At 49.5% G+C, this 23,629-nt stretch overlaps 1 protein-coding gene across 5 annotated transcripts in view; it reads left to right on the forward strand.

Annotated features, from left to right (window-relative positions):
- dip2a (disco-interacting protein 2 homolog A) overlaps positions 1–23,629 on the forward strand; it is a 134,370-nt gene that overhangs the window by 84,736 nt on the left and 26,005 nt on the right. For 3 of the 5 annotated variants that reach the window (XM_062534525.1, XM_062534527.1, XM_062534526.1), the window contains exons 5-17: positions 488–730; positions 3,323–3,454; positions 4,743–4,784; positions 15,628–15,747; positions 17,582–17,779; positions 18,123–18,214; positions 18,884–18,994; positions 21,336–21,459; positions 21,593–21,702; positions 21,921–22,023; positions 22,499–22,563; positions 22,904–22,997; positions 23,341–23,460. In XM_062534525.1, the coding sequence (XP_062390509.1) occupies positions 488–730; positions 3,323–3,454; positions 4,743–4,784; positions 15,628–15,747; positions 17,582–17,779; positions 18,123–18,214; positions 18,884–18,994; positions 21,336–21,459; positions 21,593–21,702; positions 21,921–22,023; positions 22,499–22,563; positions 22,904–22,997; positions 23,341–23,460 (1,554 nt within the window). The remainder of the gene's footprint in view (positions 1–487; positions 731–3,322; positions 3,455–4,742; positions 4,785–15,627; positions 15,748–17,581; positions 17,780–18,122; positions 18,215–18,883; positions 18,995–21,335; positions 21,460–21,592; positions 21,703–21,920; positions 22,024–22,498; positions 22,564–22,903; positions 22,998–23,340; positions 23,461–23,629) is intronic. The other 2 variants (XM_062534528.1, XM_062534529.1) reach the window with 1 other exon arrangement.

The following is a 23,629-nucleotide window of genomic DNA, read 5'->3' on the forward strand; positions in this document are numbered from 1 at the left end:
CCTCTGACCTCTGATCTTTGCCCTCTGCTTGCGGCGGTGAGGTCACTGCGTTTGTGACCCGGAGCCTGAGCAGAGCTACTCCGCTGCTCCTCAACTCTGCCCGCGCCCGTTATCTCCACCGATAGGTCGGCTCCGCCAGGTCTTCACAGCCCGTCCTGGAGCTCACGTCCACCGTGCCCCCCTGGTGTGGTTTGCCAATGACCCTCATGCCAGCTTTCATCTCATGCCGCTCATACTGTCTGCCCCCCCCCCCCCCCCCCCCCAGGCCACCGGTCATCTTCATGATTATTACTGCTTTTCAGCCATCCCATCCATCTATGTATGCTGGTTTTTCGTTTCTTCTCTTTCTTTCTGTTCATGTCTTCCTGTCCTCCTGCCTGTTGTCCCCTCCCTCCCTTCCTTCCTTCCTTCCCCCCCCCCCCGATCTTGTTTTTTTTCTTCTCTGTGACCCGCTGACCGCTGCCCTGTGTCCATCCCCTCCTCGCAGACACCTCATCGGCCTCGGAGGACGAGGGCTCGCTGCGCCGGCAGGGACGGATCCAGGCCTCCTCCACCCCGTACCAGGCCCACGCCAGCGTGGAGCACTGGTTTAACAGGGTCATCCAGGGCTCGTCCACCTCATCCTCCGCATCCTCCACCTCATCCCACCCCGGAGGGAGGCCGCACGCCGCAGCCAACCCCACCGCCACCGCCACCGCCCTGGCCGACCTCATGGCACACACCCAGCTAGGTCAGTACCGGCTCCACCCCTCCCCCCCCCCGCCCGACTACCCCCCCACCCCACCTCCCACCTCCCACCTCCGCCCGACTACACTCATGCACAGAGGGGCACATGCTGCTCCACGGAGTCTCCTCTCCCAGTGTCTCAGGCCAGGTTCAGGTGTAAGTACAGTGCAGTGCAGTGCAGTGCAGTAGACTAGGGGCGCTTCTCATTAGTCATTTTAACTATCCTTCTTCCCTCCCTCCCTTCCTTCCTTCCTTGCTCGGTCCTCCGGCTCATTCCCACTGATCTATAAAAGAATGATGGGGCGGCAACAATGGGATAGTCTATCCAGTGTTCTTTCTAGATCAGCGGGATACGAGTCGGAGGACCGAGGATCGAGGAGAGAGGTTGACGAGGGGCCGAGGACTTCGAGATTTTGCTCCAGGTGACGGGAGGTGATTTCGCTCCAGGTGACTGGAGTCCGTGGCCGTTGAGTAAATAGGCTAGCAGCTACTCCACCAAAGCTGCCCTGAGTGAGTGTCCCACTGCTCCAAACCTACCCCCAGCACAGGCTGCTTTTCTCCAGTACGGGCTGGTTTCAGGTCACGGTCTTGACATGTCATTAATGGTGCCAGGGCAGTAGGGCTGCCGTAATAACCTTACGAGACGCCCCAAATCCCACCTTTATTATCTTGTTTCCTGAGCTCGGAGTCGGCAGGATGCCCTCCCTCTGTTGGCCCGCTGCGCCGTGCGCCACATTCTTTAGGACGAGTTCCCAGCGTCCGCCGCCACAGCACGCCCTTAAGACCCTCTTCCATCCGGCATCTCCAGGCCCGGCTGGCTCGCCATTCTGGTGGCTGCTTGTTGTTAGCATTAACGATTAGCACTGCTGGGGCTAAGCGGCTAGCCCTGCTCGCAGCGGCTCTCTCTCCCTCTCCCTCTCCAGCCCCTCTTGTGCCGTTGCACCGACGGCGATAAAGATCAGAAGCGCTCGCATCGCGACAGACATCGCTCAGCTCTGCCGCTGGCCGCTGGAATCCCGAGAGCTTATCTCTGCCGTCCGATGCAGTCACCGGAGGCCCCCGTTAATCTCCTGCCGGCAAACAAAAGAGGGCCAGAGCCTCGCCGCCCTGCAGGCCCCTGCTCTGCGCTCCCTCAGGGGAGGAGCTCTCTAATTGGCTCTCTCTCTCTCTCTCTCCGAGCGTGTCCGCCAATGGCCCTGTGAAGTCTTTTCAAGCCTGATTTTCCTCCTCAACAAAGACATTTTGTCTCTTCTGCATGTCAAAAAGGCCTGAAATTGTGAATCGGGTTGCTGTGAGATCTCACTCACTCCAGTCCCCCTACACAACCAACCCCCCCCCCCCCCGCCCCCCACCTACACCCCCGCAGTGGTACCACCGGCCCTCCGCTGCTGCTCACTGATCAAGCTGTTCACATTTCAAAATGAATGAATAAATTAGCCACTGCAGTGTTGATGCCTTTCTTCCTGAACAGCAGCTTTAAGCTCAATTCACACCAAAGATTCCCAACGCCACGAGCCCTACTGTAGTTGCGGCGGTGTGAATTAGAAGTTACACGGAGTTGCAAGCCGCTGCGAGCCGTCTCAAAGCATTCAACGTGTTTAGTCGCAGTTGCAAGGTTTTAGAACGTCGCGGCTCGTCTCGTCTCGTCGGGAATCTTTGGTCTGAACCCCTACTTTAAAGAAAGCTGGGATTGATTTAGCCTGACAGGCACATAGCTACAGTAGTCTCTCCGGCCACCACCACCATCACTACTCTCTGTCTCCAGGCAAACTTTGCGAAGGAGGCCCACTCCCTTTCAGTAATGGACCGTTCATTTATTATGAGACAGTCCTCCAGGTTTAGAGTTTATGCCTCGGTCACTTTAATATTTGATCACGACCGTTCTAGAACAGTGTGTGGGTCCTTGGGTCAAGTAGTAGTGAACGATGTGTACGGATTCAAGTGTGTTGCTGTTGCAGGGCAGATTAAAGGTTACAGTAGCTGATAGGATCTCCAAAGGACAGGAAATGAGGCCCCCCTTTAAAGTGGAATCTGTGTTCTAATAGATGGTTAGATGGTTCTCAAACTTTTCACAACTCTCCAAGTACCACCATTATGACCAGCATTATACAGTAGCGTAGACCAATTTAAATATATTTTACATTGTACTGTAAACTGTTTTCCTTTGTTTTGGGTTTTTTTTTTCAAGAAAGATAAAAACTAGTTCAAATTTAACGATTTGTCATTATATATATTTTTGTATCATTTGAAGTGATTATTGTGTCTTCATGAAACAAAACATCTTGGAGACTCCCAGAGTACCACAACAGAGAGTCCGCGTACCACCACCAGTAGAACCCGTACCACAGTTTGAGAACCACTGGCTTAGATAGGAGACCGTGTTGAGCTGTCTCCGACTGCAGCAGTGGAGCTCCTACACATGATTGCATGAGGACACTCGCGCCCCCTTGCACCCCCATCCACATCCACATCCACATCCCCACCCACACAAGCACGTTAATGCATAGACACACACACACACACACACACCCACACACACACCCTCTCCTGCATGCATTGCCTGCCTTCACCTGAGCCCTTTGACGCCCCGCTGCAGATAACCACTCGGCGCCGCCGGACGTGACGGGCCTGTCGGAGCGCTCGCTGCACGCCGAGCGGCCCCAGGTGGCCTCAGTACGCGGCCTACCCCGCGGCTACAACCACACCAGCGTCATGGAGACCGCAGACGGTGAGTGACCCCCCCCCACAACCCCCCCAGCCCTCCCCCTGAGCCCTCCCCCTTTCACACACACACACACACACTCACACACACACCTCATGAACGCCTGTCCCCTGCATCCAGCACCCCTCCCACCGGCCGCCATATATCCTGAGTATCCATGGCTACAGAGCACCTTCCCTCTGACGTGCCCGTGTGCCACAGCCAATGAATGACCAGTGAATCTCATTCCCTCTCTCTCTCTCTCTCTCTGTCCCTCTCTCTATCTATCTATTACTTTCTCTCTGTCCTCCTCTCTCATCCTCTCTGAGCCCTGACAGTATTGTTTAATAACCATTGCCAGCAGTTCATCTCGCCTCAGATAGCAGCTTGCCCTTGTTAAACCTCTGCCATTTCTTGGTAGGCATACACACACACACACACACACACACACACACACACACACACACACACACACACACACACACACACACACACACACACACACACACACACACACACACACACACACACACACACACACACAGACAGAGCAGCCCAGCCCATGTGAGATGAATGAAGACTGCTGGGGCTGAACGCTTCATGTAAGCCAGTGAGTCTGGCTCACCTACTGCTGGGAGTTGGTGAGGCATCGAACTGTGGCCTCATCCATTCTGACTGAAACATGGGCATCAAAGATGGACACAGAAACACACACACACAAACACGCCCACACACACACACACACACACATTCACACATATACGCACGGTTTGATTATTTTATTTGGAATAACCAATACTGACTAAAACAACACGTCATCCAAATATAGCCTGTTATGTTCCACCTGTCAATACCACCACACACACTCACATACACACACACACACACACACACACACACACACACACACACACACACACACACACTCTCTGCAGACAAACTGAGTCAGTCCAGAGGCAGGCCCTCAGTAAGCCCTCCAAACCTCCCCCGCGTAGCCCTGTCTGAGCACTCTGTCTGCAGGACGAGTCTCACCTGGCCATGTGAAGCCCCCACCCTCCTCCACCCTCCTCCACCCTCCTCCACCAGCACCCCCACGTCTGCCTCCAGCTGCTTTCACACCCACTGAGGAGCCAGAAGCCAGTTCCTTGAGTTCTTCAGTTCTTGAGTTCTCGAGTTCTCGAGTTCTCGAGTTCTCGAGTTCTCGAGTTCTCGAGTTCCTGAGTTCTTTGAGTTCTTGAGTTCTAGGTGCTAGGGCCCAAAAGCCCCAGCTCAACCCTGTGACGTGTGCTCATTGACGCTGCTCTCTCTCCTTCAGGCGTCCGCGAGAGCCGGCTCGGAGTCCGGGGTGTGTCGGAGGGTATTTATGCTTCCGTTTATTTTCGTTTTTGTTTTTCCTCTTGTTTTTTGGGGTTGCTGTCGTCGATGTTGTTGATGTCGTTGTTGCTGTTGTTGTTGTTGTTGTTGTTGTTTCCACCCTCAAAGCTTTCCTGCCAGTCTTGTGTTGTCTGCGTGGTGTCTCTCAGCTGTCACTTCCTCTCACTGTCTGTCTGTCTGCCCACTCGCTCGCTTGGCCGCTCACGCGCCCCGCCGTGTGTTCGGAGCGGTCGCAGCAGCGCACCGCAGAGCTGCGCGCCAGAGAGGCCCACTACAGGGGAACTTACTGCTCTGACCTTCAGAGTCCCTGTGTGTCACTGAGGTGCAGTCAGGACCTGGAGGCTTGTGTACATTATGTAAGGGATAATGTATAGAACAGAACGCTGGTCATTATCGGGAAAATAAGTACCGACAGGGCGAACCGGACACCGACGCGTAGTGATGTGAAACACCTGAATTAGAAGCACAAACTCCGTTGCCATTGACAGCGGTCTTTTTTTTTTTCAGAAGTCCTCTATCAGAAAATAATGAATGGTAGAACTTTGGGAAATCCCATTCAAGTCAATGGAGCGTTCTACTTGCACTGTGAAGAGCTGTATCATAATGTCTGTTACTTGTGTTCAGTCAGGTACTTTCTCAATGTGCCCCTTGGAGAAGTAAAAGCATAGTCTTAGATTTACTTTTAGACTGTTGGCACACAGCAGTAGCAGCAGCAGTAGATCTAACCACTCAGTGGTGCCACTTCAGTTTGAGACAAAGCTTGCTTTGCAATACTGGATGGGGAGTTAACAAAATTATCCGTATTTTAAGAAGGACATGATGGGTGAGAATAGTGCACGTCACATGTCCTTCTCATTTTGTGTGTGTGTGAGTGTTCAATCGAGACAGAAAGAGAGCACAGGAAGAAGAGTGTGTGCGTGTACAGTATGTGTGTGTGTGCGTGGGTGTGTGTGTGTGTGTGTGCGTGTGTGTGTGTTTAACCGAGACAGAAAAAGAGTACAGGAGTGTGTGTGTGCGTGTGTGTGTGTGTGGCGCGTGTCCATGTGTGTGTGTGTGCATGCCTGGCTTTAATTAATTTAGGCTCCCAAACAAAACAGTGCATTGTCGGTGCTTCTGCCTGCGCCTGCGCCCCAGGGGGAGAGGACATGAACTTGTCTCGGGGCGTTTGTCACTGAAGCCAGCGGTGTGCACCGCTACACACCTCTGGTGTCACCCTCAGTGACATAATAGCATTAGCGCAGCATCCGCGCGCCGCATTTAACGCAGCGGGAGAACGAAGCTAGAGAGCATGTGAGAGTTTAGTGAGCATGCCCAGTAGGAACGGGCGCATCCAGGTGGACTCAAATGGACCGCATGAGAGAGAAGACTCTCATGAGGCAGGTGCTGGCCGGCTGTCTCTTTTTTTTTCTTCTCTCAAGTATATATTTTTGGGCTTTTTTATGCCTTTAATTCCGATAGGACAGTAGAGAGAGAGAGGAAGCGAATGGGAGAGAGAGTCGGGGTGGGACCCGGAGGGGGAATCGACCCCGGGTTGCCGAACGTGCGGTGCAGGTGCAGGTGCCCCAGCCAGTTGTGCCACGGCTGGGGCCTGGCCGGCTGTCTCTGACTCTCTCGGCTGTGAGATGGCAGTGCTTTTGTTGAAGAGAGGCAAGGTCTCTCCACGCCTGTGTTTGTACTTTTGGTTAAGGCAGTCTTTTTGCACCAAAGCTCCAGAAGGAAATGTTCCGAGATTAAAAAAACTCCCATCAAAGCATTGTGGAGCAGATGAATACCTTCAACCGCTAATCTTTTTTTTTTTTTACCAAACAAAATAATAACAATAACAATAATAATCAGCTCAGTCGTTAAACACGGTGTAGGAGCCATTCAGTACATTTATATTTAAGTTGATTTAATGACCCCTGCTGGCGAACCATGACCTTGTGAGCTTTGTAGGCCTTTGCACCGAAAGGGTTAATTTACTCACCTGTGCCAATTAGTGGCGCAAAAGGTAGACAAAGAGAGTGTGTTTGGAACAGTTGGAAATGGTCATTGGAATCGTATGGACGCCAGCAGGTATATGGTTTTCAATCTAGTGAATCTGAATCTAGTCTAGTCTAGTGAATCTAGTGAATATAGTGAATCTAGTCCGTTTACTTATCGTTTATTTTCCGTTTATTTATGAGTTTAAGTAACATTTATTTTGTGACGTTGGAATAAAAACGAACACTTTATTGAAACCCCTGAGGCGTCCGAAGTGACTTAATGGAAGCCACTACATCTTTGAAAACCATCTGCATTCTTTGAAAACCTCCTGCTTTCTTTGAAAACCATCTGCATTCTTTGAAAACCTCCTGCTTTCTTTGAAAACCATCTGCATTCTCTGAAAACCTCCTGCTTTCGTTGAAAACCATCTGCATTCGTTGAAAACCTCCTGCATTCGTTGGAAAACCGTCTGCAATCGTTGGAATTGGAAAGTTAAGTTAAGTTAACCCGCTGCATTGGAATTATGGACAATTTGGAAGTTTAACTCTTGGGATTTACTTGGAAGATTGCATGCTTTAAAGTTTGGATTATACGCGTTTTCTGCTGGAACTATTTGAGGGTTTAACCTTTATTGGATGTTTGTGAGTATAAACGCTGGACAGCAGTGGGCCGCCGCGCTCATACAAACAATTTGAAAGCGCCGCCGCGCTTACTACACTATAAACTGAGTGGGCCTTTGTTCGTTTTCTCATCGACTGGTTGAATTGATTGATTAATGAACTTTTGTGTGTTGAACTTTTAAGTTAATCTTTGAAAATGTCTGACGAACAGCCTGAAGAGCAGGATTTGTCAGATGAGAAAGAACTGTTTAAGTTAGTTGCCACTCGTAGGGGGAAACTTGGCGTTTTAACACGCAAACGAAATGAAATCAATAGTCTTATTGAAGCTGGGCAGGACAAAGAAACTGTTAGGAAACACATTCATTCATTTGATGGGTTTTTCGCCGAGTTTATTAGTTTACAAGCAACTGTACAGCAATTAACGAAAGACGAATACGAAAAGGAGGCCGATAACTTAGACTGGTACCAACCCAAATTCTACCTCTTTAAAAGCTTTATAGAAGGTGTAACAAAATGGCTTGATACTAATCAAGATGACGAGAAAGAAGAAGAAGAAGAGGAGGAACAGGGCGATAGTGGTACTACTGTAAAGCCTCAGGACAGCGCATCTCAAACAGCGCCTAGTGTCACGCGTAGCACGCATAGTAAAGCAACAAGCGCTCGCAGTTGTGCGTCGCAAAATTCTCTCGCTCAACTAAAGGCCGAAGCGGAATGTGCAGCTGTTAGAGCAAAGGCACAAACGCCGCAAATCTCATGGAACCTTGGAAAGTGATCAACAGTAGAGGTAATGGGCCGTATGCTGTTAGAACACCATTAGGATGGGTCATCAATGGGCTCATGCAAGAAACAACATGTCAAATGCAAGGAAGTCACTCATGTACTGTAGTTAATCGCATATCTGTAGCAGACTTGAATGACTTGTTGATCAAACAGTATCATCAGGATTTTCCAGAACTGGCAGCTGAGGAGAAATCAGAAATGTCAGTGGAAGATAAACAATTCATGTCTATGATGCAAAGTTCAAAGGAACATAGAAATGGTCATTACTACTTACCGTTACCTTTTAAAGAAGATGAAGTAATGATGCCAAACAATTTTCAACAGGCACAGCAACGTGTTATGTCTCTGAAACGAAAACTGGAAAAGAATGAACAATATCGTGCTGAATATACTGCATTTTTAGATGGAATGCTTGAAAAGGGCCATGCTGAAGTGGTGCCATCTGACGAACTGGAAACACAACGTGGAAAGGTGTGGTACATTCCACATCATGGAGTGCACCATCCAAAGAAGGGCTCCCTGAGAGTTGTATTTGATTGCTCTGCATCCTTCAAGGGAACATCTTTGAATAGCAGACTGATACAGGGTCCAAATCTCACCAGCAACCTGGTAGGTGTCCTGATGCGCTTCCGCCAGGAGCCAATTGCCCTTATGGCAGACGTGGAAGGCATGTTTCATCAGGTGAGAGTTATGGAGAAGCATGTGAACTTTTTACGCTTTCTATGGTGGCCAAATGGTGACACAGGTCAACCATTGAAAGAACACAGAATGATCGTTCACTTGTTTGGGGCTACATCTTTGCCAAGTTGTGCAAGTTTCGCCCTCAGACAAACTGCTGAAGATTTTAAAGATCTCTTTTTGCCTGAAACAGTGCAAACAATTAGGCAAGACTTTTACGTGGATGATTGCTTGAAGTCGGTGGCCACTGAAGCTGATGCTGTCACTTTGTGCAAAGAACTTGAAAGAGCTTGCGCAATGGGAGGCTTTCGTTTACACAAATGGATAAGTAACAGCAGAACAGTCCTAATGTCCATCCCACAAGCAGCCAGAGCAAAGGAGGTCAAAGACCTTGACTTGGAATCCAGCGATCTTCCTACAGAAAGAACTCTTGGCATACAATGGCACATAGAGAGAGACAAACTCACTTTCGCAGTGAGCCTGAAACATCAGCCATGCACTCGAAGGGGAATACTGTCCATCATTTCCTCAGTATACGATCCTCTTGGCTTCATCTCTCCATTCGTCCTCACTGCAAAGAACATTCTGCAAGATCTTTGCAGGCAGAACTATGCCTGGGACAGAGACCTACCAGACCACTACACACAGCTGTGGCAAGAATGGATGGCAGGTCTAAGTTGCATTGGAGAGCTCAGTGTCAACAGATGTCTCAAGCCAAAGACCTTTGGTGCGATAACATCTGCACAACTGCACCACTTTAGTGATGCGTCTGAAAGTGGATATGGCTGTGTCTCGTACCTTCGTCTCACAAATTCAGATCTAGAAGTGCACACCTCATTTGTAATGGGCAAATCTCGTGTTGCACCACTGAAACAAACTACAATGCCAAGAATGGAGCTCACTGCAGCAGTGCTTGCAGTGCGAATGGACAGAATGATCAAAGCAGAATTACAACTTGCTCTTGAGAACTCAATCTTCTGGACAGATAGTATGTCAACACTGAAGTACATTCAGAATGAAAACAAAAGGTTTAAAACATTTGTGGCCAACAGAGTGAACACAATCAGAGAACTGACTAAAGTAAGACAATGGAAATACATAAACACTAAACAAAATCCAGCTGATTGTGTGTCCCGTGGTCTCAAGGCCAGTGCTCTTCTGAATTCAAAAACTTGGCTGAATGGTCCAGAACTTCTCAAGTGTCCGGAATCTGAATGGGCAAATTCCAACATTGCCATACAAGCAGATGATGAAGATGATGATGATGTGGAAGTGAAGAAGGATGTTCTCATGAACTTGATTGTGAAAGAAGAACAGAATCCTACGCACACATTCATACATTATCACTCAAATTGGAAGAATCTAACTAGAGCAGTAGCATGGCTACTTAAACTAAAAGACATACTCTTGCAACTGAGTCAGAAAAGAAAGGAAATACTTACCAACATGGAAATGAAGAACTCAAATGCAGAGAAACGATGCCTGGTGGAAAGAAAAATGCAAACAGTCAAAAAATGCATGAACATACAACAAATCACTTTAGAAGATGTCAAAAGAGCAGAAAATGCAATTGTACGCTTTGCTCAAATGGAGGCATTTCCGGAAGAAATGGAGACTTTGCTAAAGAAAAACGCTCAAGTCAGCAATCAAAGCCACATTCGTAAACTGGATCCTATACTGCAAGACGGATTACTTCGTATAGGAGGAAGACTGAGCAGAATGGCCATGCCAGAGGGCCAGAAACATCCTGTAGTACTTCCAAAATACCATCATGTGTCCAAACTGGTGTTGAAACACATTCACGCACAGCTAGGCCACTGTGGAAGGAACCATATGTTGGCTAAACTGCGACAGCAGTACTGGATCCCAGCAGCGAATTCCCTCGCTAGAAAAGTACGGTCTGAGTGTGTATTCTGCAGGCGCCTACATTCAAACTTAGGACAGCAAAAAATGGCAGACTTGCCAAAAGAAAGAGTAACACCAGACTTACCACCGTTTACCTTTGTTGGAGCAGACTTCTTCGGTCCAATCATAGTCAAAAGAGGACGTAGTGAAGTTAAAAGATATGGTGTTATTTTTACATGTTTCACAACTCGAGCAGTACATCTGGAAATAGCAAATTCACTTGACACAGATTCATGTATCAATGCAATACGCAGATTCATAAGCAGACGAGGGCAGGTTCGGCAAATAAGATCTGACAATGGAACCAACCTGACTTCAGCTGACCGTGAACTAAAGAACGCCATAAAGGACTGGAACCAAAGCAACAAACTTCAAGCTGTTCTGCAACAAAAAGGAATAGAATGGACGTACAACCCACCTGCCGCTTCACACTTTGGAGGAGTATGGGAGAGGTTAATAAAGCAAGTCAAACTGACACTTCTATCACTTACAAAAGATCAAATACTGGACGATGAATCTCTTCACACTTTCATCTGTGAGGTAGAAGCCATAATGAATAGTCGCCCACTTACCATGAATTCTGATAGTCCAAATGACCTCGAACCTCTAACACCAAACCACCTCTTACTTCTGAAAGGGCAACCCATATTACCCCCTGGTTTATTTCAGAAAACCGACATGTACAGTAGACGCAGATGGAAGCAGGTACAATACTTAGCTGACATTTTTTGGAAAAGATGGGTTAGAGAGTACCTCCCAAACCTACAAGAAAGACAAAAATGGTTGAAACAGAAAAGAAACTATGCAAATGGTGACATTGTGTTAATAGCAGACCCTACTGCCCCTAGGGGGTCTTGGATGTTAGGGAGAGTTGTTGACACAAAGAAAGATTCAAAAGGAATTGTCCGTAGTTTGACTTTAAAGACAAAGACAAGTGTTATAGACAGACCGATTACAAAGGTTTGCTTATTGTTGGAAAATGACATGTAAATATGAATGTCCAATGTATGTGTGATGTTTGTTTACCCTTTAGGAACTGTGAACCGACACATACACTGATCTTTACACGCGCACAATGGACCATGGACTATTCGAGCAAGGAATTTCATTTCTTGCAACGTGCACACATGCGCACATACACATACACGAACACTGAAGAAGGACTCTAAAAAAAGAGCTATTGCATTCATGGACTTTGATTCTGATGGACTTTGATCCGAATTGAACTAGTTATTGTTTGAATGGACTGAAAGAACATTGACACGTTTCAAATGAAGCTAATGTATTCATGTTTTGCATGTATGGACAATTCCGATAACTGATGATTTGATATTGATATCTTTATTATGTATGTCGGGACATGGCTCCATATTTTTTGTTTATTTTTTATTGTACCTATTTAGCCGGTAGCAATAAGAGGGCCGGTGTGTAGGAGCCATTCAGTACATTTATATTTAAGTTGATTTAATGACCCCTGCTGGCGAACCATGACCTTGTGAGCTTTGTAGGCCTTTGCACCGAAAGGGTTAATTTACTCACCTGTGCCAATTAGTGGCGCAAAAGGTAGACAAAGAGAGTGTGTTTGGAACAGTTGGAAATGGTCATTGGAATCGTATGGACGCCAGCAGGTATATGGTTTTCAATCTAGTGAATCTGAATCTAGTCTAGTCTAGTGAATCTAGTGAATATAGTGAATCTAGTCCGTTTACTTATCGTTTATTTTCCGTTTATTTATGAGTTTAAGTAACATTTATTTTGTGACGTTGGAATAAAAACGAACACTTTATTGAAACCCCTGAGGCGTCCGAAGTGACTTAATGGAAGCCACTACACACGGCTTTTGTAGGAGTGCGCAATTCTTTGCCTAATTGCCAATCGGGGTAATTATAATGGATCGTCGAAAATTATGCAGGCAGGGCCAAAGGTTCAGCTGGTTGAGAAAATTGTCCGTGGGGCGGCTGGCTGGCTATGCTGTGCTGTGCTGTGCGGGTTGTGGTGATTGGCCTGCCCTCCCTCAGACAGCTTAGTGCTGATTAGGGGGGGGGGGGGGGGCTGTTCTGGAGAGAGAGCGGCCGGGGGGGGGGGGGGAGCAGGCGGCTGCCTGGGCGCAGGTTAAGAGGATCTTATGTAACAGGGAGACAATGCGGAGCTGATCAGCCGAGATGCTGGCCCCCCCCCCCCCCCCTCCGGGCTTTGCAGAGTTGTTGGGCTGCCAAGACCGTGCAGCGGTGACCCTCGGCCTCGGGGGAGCCTCGTGATGTGTGTGTAGTGTGTGTGTGTGTGTGTGTTGATGGGTGTGTGTGTGTGTGTGCGCGCGAGCGGTATGATATGGTATTTGTAAACATGTGCAAGTTTGCTACTTGCCTCTCTATTCATGGGCCTGTGCTTGTTATGTGGTGTCCTGGAATGTCTTCCAGTATCAGGAGAGGCTGGACTCTTTTTTTCTTCTTGTTTTCATTTGCTAGTCATACAAAAGATGTTGTTGTGTGTACGTGTGCGTATGCGTGTGCGTGTGTTTGTGTGTGTCTGTTTATGTGAGTGTTCACTTGCATAGCAGTTGTACAGTGTACTGTATGTGTGTGTGTGTGTGTGTGTGTGTGTGTTATAATATGTGTGGAAGTGAAATGGCAGGTGTGCAAGAGATTGAATCATTACATGAACATGAGAATACTCATGCAAGTCTAAGTGCACATGTGTTCACTTCGTTTAGAGAGAGTGTGTGTGCATGTGTGGTTGAAAGTGTGAATAAAGATCCTTCATTACCGCTTTAACCCTCTCTGGTGTGAATACTGTGTGTGTGAATGAAGGAACGTTCATGAGATGGAGTCAGTGAGAAATGACAGCCATGTGGATGTGTGTGTTAGAGAGAGAGAGAGAGAGAGAGAGAGAAAGGGAAAGAGAAAGAGAGAGTTCTGGATGCTCAGGAGACAGTCAGGAGATGCAGGGATGTTGAGGTGTGTGTGTGTGTGTGTGTGTGTGTGTGTGTGTGTGTGTGTGTGTGTGTGTGTGTGTGTGTGTGTGTGTGTGTGTGTGTGTGTGTGTGTGTGTGTGTGTGTGTGTGTGTGTGTGTGTGTGTGTGTGTGTGTGTGTGTGTGTGTGTGTGTGTGTGTGTGTGTGTGTGTGTGTGTGGCAGACAGGGATCAGCACTGGGGCAGTCTGCAGCTGTGTCTGGCCTCTCCCATGATGGTCCTCTCAGACAGACCCCCGCCGAGCTCACCCACACAGCATTGCGTGTCCACACACACACACACACACACACACACACACACACACACACACACACACACACCAAGTCGCAGTGCGCATGTCCAGTGCCATGTCCTCCTCCCCTCCGCTCCTCCTCTCTCCTCTCCTGTCCTGTCCCTGTGGCGTGCCACTCCTCTACTCCCTGTGGCGTCGTGTCTCAGGTGTGTGTGTGTGTGTGTGTGTGTGTGTGTGTGTGTGTGTGTGTGTGTGTGTGTGTGTGTGTGTGTGTGTGTGTGTGTGTGTGTGTGTGTGTGTGAGGTCAGCTGCTCTTGGGCCTCACGTGGCCCCTGGTGGCCTGTGTCTCTCCCCGTGCTCACTGTTGCTCGTGTTGTTGCAGTCTGAACCTCCTTGACTTTGTCTTTATTCTGTGTGTGACAGTTTGCTGAATGTGTGTTTTTTTTTTAAACAGAGAAATGTTCTTTCTCACTCACACAAACAAGCACACACACACACACACACACATTCACACACACACACACACATACACACACACATACACTCCCACCCAAATGCATACAGAATCAGACACACACACTTACGCATAACATTACCAGACACACATACACACATGCACTAAGAATCAGAACTAGACACACACACACACACACACACACACACACACACACACACACACACACACACACACACTTACCCATAACATTACCAGACACACACTCATGCACTGAGAATTAGAACTAGATACACACACACACACACACACACACACACTTACCCATAACATTACCAGACACACACTCATGCACTGAGAATTAGAACTAGATACACACACACTCACTCACACACACACACACACACACACACACACACACACACACACACACACACACACACACACACACTTACCCATAACATTACCAGACACACACTCATGCACTGAGAATTAGAACTAGATACACACACACACACACACACACACACACACACACACACCCTGCCTCAGAGCGAGCTGGTGGGTCAGGTCTCTGTGGTCCTCTCTAATGGAGAGAGCCCTGTGAATGACTGATGAGGCAGCCGTGGGGAGCAGCTTGTTGCTAGGCAGCAGGGCCCGCTCGTCTCCAGGCAGAGCAGCTCAGGTGCCCGGTCTGAGCGCGCTCAGTGTGACTGACGGCTGCCTCTGACCCCCGCGCTGACTTCTGAGGACATCCAGGCGCTCCCTTGATGGGCAGCCGGCATGACATGGGACCAACTGACATTTTGCTCTCCTCTTTCTCTTTCTCCTCCTGTCTCTGTCTGTCAATCTCTCTCTCTCTCTCTCTCTCTCTCTCTCTCTCTCTCTCTCTACTCTCTCTCTCACTCTTTGTCTCCTCATCTTCTCATCCTGGTGGTCATCTCCTTCACTCCATCTCTCTCCCTCTCTTTCTCTCTCTCTCTCTCTATCTCTCTCTCTATCCATCTATCCACTGTCCATCTATATCTCTCTCTGTCAATCTCTTTCTCTCTCCTCTCTCTCTCTCACACTCTTTTTCTCCTCATCTTCTCATCCTGGTGGTCATCTCCTTCGCTCCATCTCTCTCTCTCTCTCTCTCCCTCCCTTTCTCTCTCTCTCGCTCTCTCCCTTTGCCATTCTCTTCCCCTCTTTCTCCTTCTCTGGTCTTCCTCTTCTCTGCTCAGGTGTTCCGGTCAACAGTCGCGTCTCCTCTAAGATCCAGCAGCTGCTCAACACGCTCAAGAGGCCCAAGCGGCCGCCGCTGAGGGAGTTCTTCGTGGACGACTTCGAGGAGCTTCTGGACGGTCAGTCTCACGGACACACACACACACGCAGACACACACACACACACACACACACACAATCTCTACCTTCTCTGTGCTCCCTAGTCTGGCTATCACCATGCTAAGCTAGTTAGCCATTAGTCTGGGGAGCCTACGCTTTATTTCTCTACTGCACAACAGGCGCATGATTAATGGTCATAGTTCAAATGACTCTGGAATCTTTTGGATGAGCTAGTTTGTGATTGGACCCAAAGGTTGTGGACAGAAAGGGGAGATAGATGTGCGGGTTTCCAGCCTGAGCTGCCGGGTGAAATCCAAATTCGCCCGCAGGTCAGGCAATGTTCATCCAGCCTAAGTGCTCCCCACACCATATCTGAAATCTGAAAGTGAAAGAGCCAGGCGCTGTGAGAGTCACTGGGTTTCTCTGGCTCTGGAGGTTCAGAGGCCACCAGGTGTGCTTTGGGAGGGCCCAGGAAGCAGAGGCAGGGTGTGCTGCTTTTACTGCCAAACACACACACACACACACACACACACACACACACACACACACACACCCTCAACCACATAATACGCCAGCATCCAGCCCCACCATTTCCTCTGTCGGCCCAACGGCTGTCCTGTGGGTGTGGACAGGAGGCCCACTGAGCAAATATTATGAAACCTGCAGTAACGGTTCAGCCACACCAGCACACACCCACCCAACACATACTGTAGCAGCAGCAGCAGCAGCACATACACAGAAACCTGCGTCACACCACACACAGGTGGTGGGGTTTCAAAAGGGTTGAAAGGAGCTGTTTTTGTGGGGCGTCGGGGATGGGGGGGGGGGTCGGGCTGAGCTTTGATGGGACGACAGGCTCAGTCACACTGCAGTGACTCCAGGCACAGAGAGAGAGAGAATGAGGGAGAGAGAGAGAGAGAGAGAATGAGGGAGAGGTTTTACCTGTCACAGTGGCTCACAAAGAATACAGCAACGCAGCCTTTGTGCCTCAGTCTGCTCACTCAGCTGACAGCACATCCCTTTCTCCCCTCGTCTCTTCCCTCTCTCTCTCCCTCCCTCTCTCTCTCTCTCTTCATCCTCCACCCTCTCTGTTCCTCTACTCCTCTCTCAGTGTTTCATGGCTTCAGTTTAGTGCCCATACAATATGCATTAGCTCAAAGGGACAAAGAGGACTTTGTAGATCACGATGACGGCCTTAAAGTTATGCCAGTGTCATCTTCACAAGCATCACTCGCTGCATCCGGAGTTTAAGATATGGGAATGTAGGTTACCAGTTCAAGGGTAGGTCAAGGGTAGGTCAAATTCCTGACGCGAATTACTACCGTTTTGGTTCTTAGTTAACGTTAACGCCATAATGCACAGTACTCCCAGTGTTAAATGGTTACGCATGGTCTCATGGATGACACAGCAATAGGAATGAGTAAGCAAATGAGTTGATGTTACTCTTGGGAAAAACTGGTTTGAAGTTACATACAGTGAATCAATACCTGCTTTTGACTTTGACAACTTTGACTTCGATCATGACTTTTTGAATTTTCATTGTCGCCTCTTGTTACAGTACGTTTTGCTCCATCTCAAGTGGTAACGTTAGACTGTCCTTGTGGGGAGTTTTTCCTTGCCCCTGTTACTCATGGGCTCTCTTTCCCAATGTTTAACACGCTGTAAAGCGCCATCTTTTTTACTTGTACTAACTGATGATGTGAAGCTCATTGAACTGCCTTAGTAAGAAATACGTTATATAAATAAAATTGCCTTCCCTTGCCTTGCCTTGCCTTGTGTTCGGCAGTTCAGCACCTTGTTACGTTTTGTTCCATCTCAAGTGGTGACGTTAGACCGTCCTTGTGTGTTGTGCAGTTCAGCACCCGGACCCCAACCAGCCCAAGCCGGAGGGGCTGCAGATGAGTCCTCTGGAGGGGGAGTCTCAGGGCGTGGTCTCCAACTGGCCCCCCTCCCTGCTCGCCTCCCTCCAGCGCTGGGGCACCACGCACCCCAAGAGCCCCTGCCTCACCGCCCTGGACAACGCCGGCAAGCCCGTCTACACGCTCACATACGGTACGGCTACAAAGCTCTTCAGTACGCAGGGTGTTCGTGAGCGCGTACGTGTGTGTGTGTGTGTGTGTGTGTGTGTAGATGTGTGTGTGTTTCAGAAGTTTACATTACAACATGAGCCATTTCTGTGTTTGTTTTTATGGATGAACTATACTATCTTTCGCTGAGTCTATTGGTACAATGTGAGAATATGAGCAAAGTGTAAAAAATGCAGAGTGTGTGCTGTCTATGCTATTCGATCGCCCAAAGCATGAACACAGCTATTATGTTTTACACACTAATCTGTGTGTTTGTGTGTGTGTGTGTGTGTGTGTGTGTGTGTGTGTGTGTGTGTGTTGCACCACAGGGAAGCTGTGGACCAGGAGTCAGAAGCTGGCTTACACCCTAATGAACAAGCTGAGCACCAGGAACGAGCCACTGCTCCGACCCGGAGACAGGGTGAGCGCTAGCCAGATAGCTAGCTAGCTAATTACACACTACATCTGCCCACGTGTTCATCTTATTCTCTCTCTCTCTCTCTCTCTCGTTCTCTCTCTCTTTCTCAGTCATTGTTTTCTCTTTGATATCAATGTGCCTCTATTCTCCACCCACGCTCCCTTTCTTCTCTGTCCATCACTCTCTCTGTTGTTCTTCTTCTCTCTCTCTCTGGTTTGGTTCGGTCTGGTTTTCCTTCCCCTTCCTTAGCTCTCCTGTATCTTCCTCTGTGGCTCTTTCTCTGTCTCCAGTCTCCCATTGGCTCATAATCTGTGTCCACACCACATCACATATAGCATAATGGCAATGTTTCCCAAACGTTGACTTATTTGTGGCGGCCCACCACAATATCAACACTGACCACCGCACAATGATTTTATGTGTTGTACTACTTAAACTGAATTAAATCCTTTCATTGTAGAAATGAGCACCCCCCCCCCCCCCTACACACACACACACACACACACACACACACACATTACCACCACAAATAGAATTCAATTCTGTAGGAAACACCGTATGGTGGCCGCTGCGTCTGCTCTACCTCCGCAGGCGCTGTCTGGAGGAGTTGCTGACCCATGCCCCTGCTGACCACACCTTGCCCTCTGCTGTTTATTTTTTTCTGCCCTCTAGGTGGCGCTGGTCTTTCCCAACAACGACCCGGTCATGTTCATGGTGGCCTTCTACGGCTGTCTGCTGGCGGAGCTGGTGCCCGTGCCCATCGAGGTGCCCCTCACCAGGAAGGTACGGACTGGGAGCGGCGACCCCCTGTGCTTGATACTTGTAGCGTGGCTCACCGAGGCCCCCTGCTGGGAGAGAGCGGAACTGAGGCACTAACTGCGCCCGTCGTTCACCGGTGCTTTTTGTCCTTGCCTCACCCCTGTGTTGAGTTCGCCAACGTCTTTATGTAACACACCCCGACGCACACACACAGCCAGGGCTCTGCTGCTTCTCTCGTCTCTCATTGGCCGCTGCTGCCGGCGGCGGAAGGATTCTGCCGTTGCCACGCTGTGACCCTGGGCTCGGCCAGCGCGCCGTTTTAGAATATACATGAGCAGAGCAGAGCAGAGCAGAGCAGAGCAGAGCAGGGCAGAGCAGAGCAGAGCAGAGCAGAGCAGAGCAGAGCAGAGCAGGGCAGAGCAGAGCAGAGCAGAGATGAGCAGAGCAGGGCAGAGCAGAGCAGAGCAGAGCAGGGCAGAGCAGAGCAGAGCAGAGATGAGCAGAGCAGGGCAGAGCAGAGCAGAGCAGGGCCGGCCTCAGCTGCACACGCTGATGATCTCAGCCCCATCTGAGCACACCGGGCCAGCTAAGCCGGGGTGGGATGGGGTGGATTGGAGTGTGTGGTGGGGTGTGTGGTGGGGTGTGTGTGGGGTGGGGGGGGGGGGGGGGGGGGTCGGAGTGGCTGTGCCTGGGTGTTCGGAGTGTGTGTGTGTGTGTGTGTGCGGGTGGGGGGGAGTGTGTGTGTGTGTGTGTGTGTGTCGTGGGGTAGATCTGAGCAGCCTGTCATCATTATGAGGCGCTGTATATCAGATGAAGCTCCACTCTGACTCTGGCTCGTCTTAATTACCTTTGGAAAGCATTAAAAAAAAAAGCTGCGCTGGGGCGCTAGTGCCTCCCCCATGACCCCCAGCTCCAGTGCTCCAGTCTCAGGCCTGAGTGGAGGAGGAGGAAGGAGGGGTGTAGGAAGGGGAAGGTGGGGGTGGGAAAGGGGGGTGTGGGAGGATAATGGGACATCTGAGGATAACCCTCATTTCTACTCCACCTGGGACTCCCTGGGACACACACATATTTACCCAGTTGCACAGATGGAGCATACTCACAAACACTCTTTTGCACGCATACAAATGCACTTGGACAGATCGGTGCTTACTTGTGGGCGCTAACCCCATCCCACCCCTTACCATGCACACACACAAACACGCGCACACACACACACTCATACATTCATGAAAGTGCATATGTAAGTTTGTTTGCACGTGGACCCACACGCTTTTGTCAAGGCTCTCTGTTTCCCGCTCTATCACTTTCTCACACACACACACACACACACACACACACACACACACACACACACACACACACACACACACACTCATATATTCATGAAAGTGCATATGTAAGTTTATTTGCACGTGGACCCACACGCTTTTCTCAAGGCTCTCTGTCTCCCGCTCTATCACTTTCACACACACACACACACACACACACACACTCTCATACACTGGGGACATTAGACTCTGCTTCCCTGCACTGTGCAGCCCGCATTTTAATAAGCCTCCTCAGCTGCAGCGGTAAATGGGTTATTTGGCGAGATGGAGATAAATTAGATTCATTTTTAAAGGTGAAACACTCACTTCCATGAAATGAAATATTAGCGTGGTCTGTGGCTGACACTGCCCCCAAGTCTCTGATTTCAGCTCGCGCTCGCAGCTCCCCCCCCCCCTTCTTTTCCTCGCATCTTGAAGCCGTTCGTTCAAGTCAGGGCTGTTTGGAGGCGAAAATGACTTTGACATCCCCTATGAAATCAATAGAAGCACTGCGTCACCCATTTCTAATTGAAACGAATGGGCTCTGACATCGCCCTTAACAACTGCAGGCCTGACTAATGGGCCACTAGGAGGGGTGGACTGGCGCAGTGTGCTAGATGACTGAGAGAGGTGCTCTCTGGGATTAGGCTTTCGGTTTTGTTTTTTATTCTGCAGGCTGTGGGTGATTAATGCACCGGCCCCACTTTTGTTTGGTCTCATTCTCTGTGTGTGTGTGTTTGTGTGTGTGTTTGTGTTGTGTGTGTGTGTGTGTGTGTGTGTGTGTGTGTGTGTGTGTGTGTGTGTGTGTGTGTGTGTGTGTGTGTGTGTGTGTGTGTGTGTGTGTGTGTGTGTGTGTGTGTGCATGTATGTGCATGTATTGGTGTATAGTGTAAAAGTGTTAAAAGTACAGCACACCTAGTTCGGGAGGATGGAATGGACTTTAGGTCATCAGAGTATGAAGGTCTCTTGCATTGTCTCGGTAACGTATCGGCCTGTCTGGCCTTTACTCAGATCGCCTAGGTAAGAAAAGTTTACAAATGTCTGTCTCTTCCCACCAGGACGCAGGAAGCCAGCAGATCGGCTTCCTGTTGGGCAGCTGTGGCGTCACTCTGGCCCTGACCACGGACGCCTGCCAGAAAGGACTTCCCAAAGCACAGACGGGAGAGGTCGTGACCTTCAAAGGTACGCTCACACCTTGTCAGCTCGCCACCCAGCAATATCAGACAGATGATGTACATTTTGGAGGATATTGTCAGTGTTCTAATACCCTGTTTTTTTCCGTGTGTGTGTGTGTGTGTTTTATGTGCACCAACAGGGTGGCCACGACTTCTGTGGTTCGTGACAGATGGCAAACACGTGGTGAAACCCCCAAAGGACTGGTACCCGCCCATCAGGGACGCCAGCAACGAGATCGCTTACATAGAAGTAAGCACCCTCCCAGTCATTCTCCCACGATCACACCGACCCCCGAAACTAGTGGCACTAATTAAGCCATTCGTCAGCATTAAGCGAGCCTCGTTTGCGTTGGCAGCGTCCGTTAATGAAGCGGTGGAGATGTGCCAGACAGTGCTACTGTAGACAGGGTGGATCCTCCTGACGGTGTGTGTGTTGTGTTTGTTGTGCTCTTGTTTCTCTCTCTCCAGTACAAGACCAGCAAGGAGGGGAGCACCATGGGCATCACCGTCTCGCACGCCGCCATGTTGGCTCACTGCCACGCACTCACACAAGCCTGCGGCTACTCGGAGGGTGAGGGAGTGCGGCTGTCGCCGGGGGGGGGGGGGAGTGTGTGTGTGTGTGGGGTGGGGGTGTGTGTGTGGCTCTTGATGGGCGAGCGAGCGAGCGAGTGAGTGAGTGAGCGAGCCTCGGGGGAGGTGGTCGATGTGCGGAGCGGATCGCGCCTGCCCCAGTTCCACCCAAATCAACTCCCCTCAGAGTCCCCACTGAGCCGTTTCCTCCTCACAGGTGCCATAGTAACCGCACTTATCTGTGCCAGGGATCTGCTCCTAGCTTAGCGTTTTTACAGTTGCTCCAGTAACTGCCTGCGCCGAGCAGCAGGGAAAAGGAACAGAGCTATAAAACGCTTTGATGCTCATGAGGTCATTTGAAGGGCAACTGAAGTAGTGGCTGAGGCTGTTAAACAGTGTGGCTCTTCTGGGCCTCTTAGTCATCATATCTGTTTACATTTATACACATTTCTGAATATCACTGTTCCTGTGTCCAGGTGAAACCATAACAAACGTCCTCGACTTCAAGAGGGATGCAGGACTGTGGCATGGCGTACTTACGGTGAGATGACATCATCTTTAGTGACGGACTAATTGTGTCTCATTCACTCACAGGCACACACACACACACACACACACACACACACACACACACACACACACACACTATAATAAACATATAGGCACATACTGTAGCTAGTCTTTGGCATTGCTAGAGGCTGTGATGTCAGGCATAGGAATAACTGTTGAAGAAGTGAATGACCTGCCATTGCTCCTTCACTGCAGTTGACATACTAACAACATCCCCATGTGTATTTGTTGTCATTACTTACATTGTCCTTGTGCTGTGTGTGTGTGTGTGTGTGTGTGTGTGTGTGTGTGTGTGTGTGTGTGTATGACAGAATGTCATGAACCGGATGCACGTGATCAGTATCCCCTACTCCCTGATGAAAGTCAACCCTCTCTCCTGGATCCAGAAAGTGCACACCTACAAAGGTGAGGCCTCTTCCTCCTCCTCCTCCTCCTCCTCTCCTCTCCTCCCCACCCCACCCACCCCTCTCCACGGCCCCAGTGGAGGTCAGGAGTCGGACCCTTATTGACGCCACACACTCCAGGGGCAATGGATATGTGGTGCTGGTGTAAAATGATTGAGTTCATGAATCCATATCTTAAGAGGGAATAGTATTGTTATTGTTGATTGTGAAGTGAAATTGACATGCTGAAATCATTCTGTAATAACCTTTGACTCTGTGTGTGTGTGTGTGTGTGTGTGTGTGTGTGTGTGTGTGTGTGTGTGTGTGTGTGTGTGTGTGTGTGTGTGTGTGTGTGTGTGTTGCAGCGAGGGTAGCAGTGGTGAAGTCCAGAGACATGCACTGGTCACTACTGGCCCAGAGGGACCAGCGTGACATCAGCCTGAGCTCCTTACGGATGCTGATTGTGGCGGATGGAGCCAACCCCTGTGAGTCCAGCACACCAGAACCCCACACACACATCCCCCCCAACACACACACACACACACACACACACACACACACACACACCACATGCTGTCTCTGGGAATCTCAAGTGCCTCAGGGACACACCTGGGTAATGCAGCAGTGCAGTTGAGCTGGAGACGAACCAGGAGT

Source organism: Sardina pilchardus, chromosome 4 (genome assembly GCF_963854185.1).
Source record: "Sardina pilchardus chromosome 4, fSarPil1.1, whole genome shotgun sequence".
Lineage (NCBI taxonomy): Eukaryota > Metazoa > Chordata > Actinopteri > Clupeiformes > Clupeidae > Sardina > Sardina pilchardus.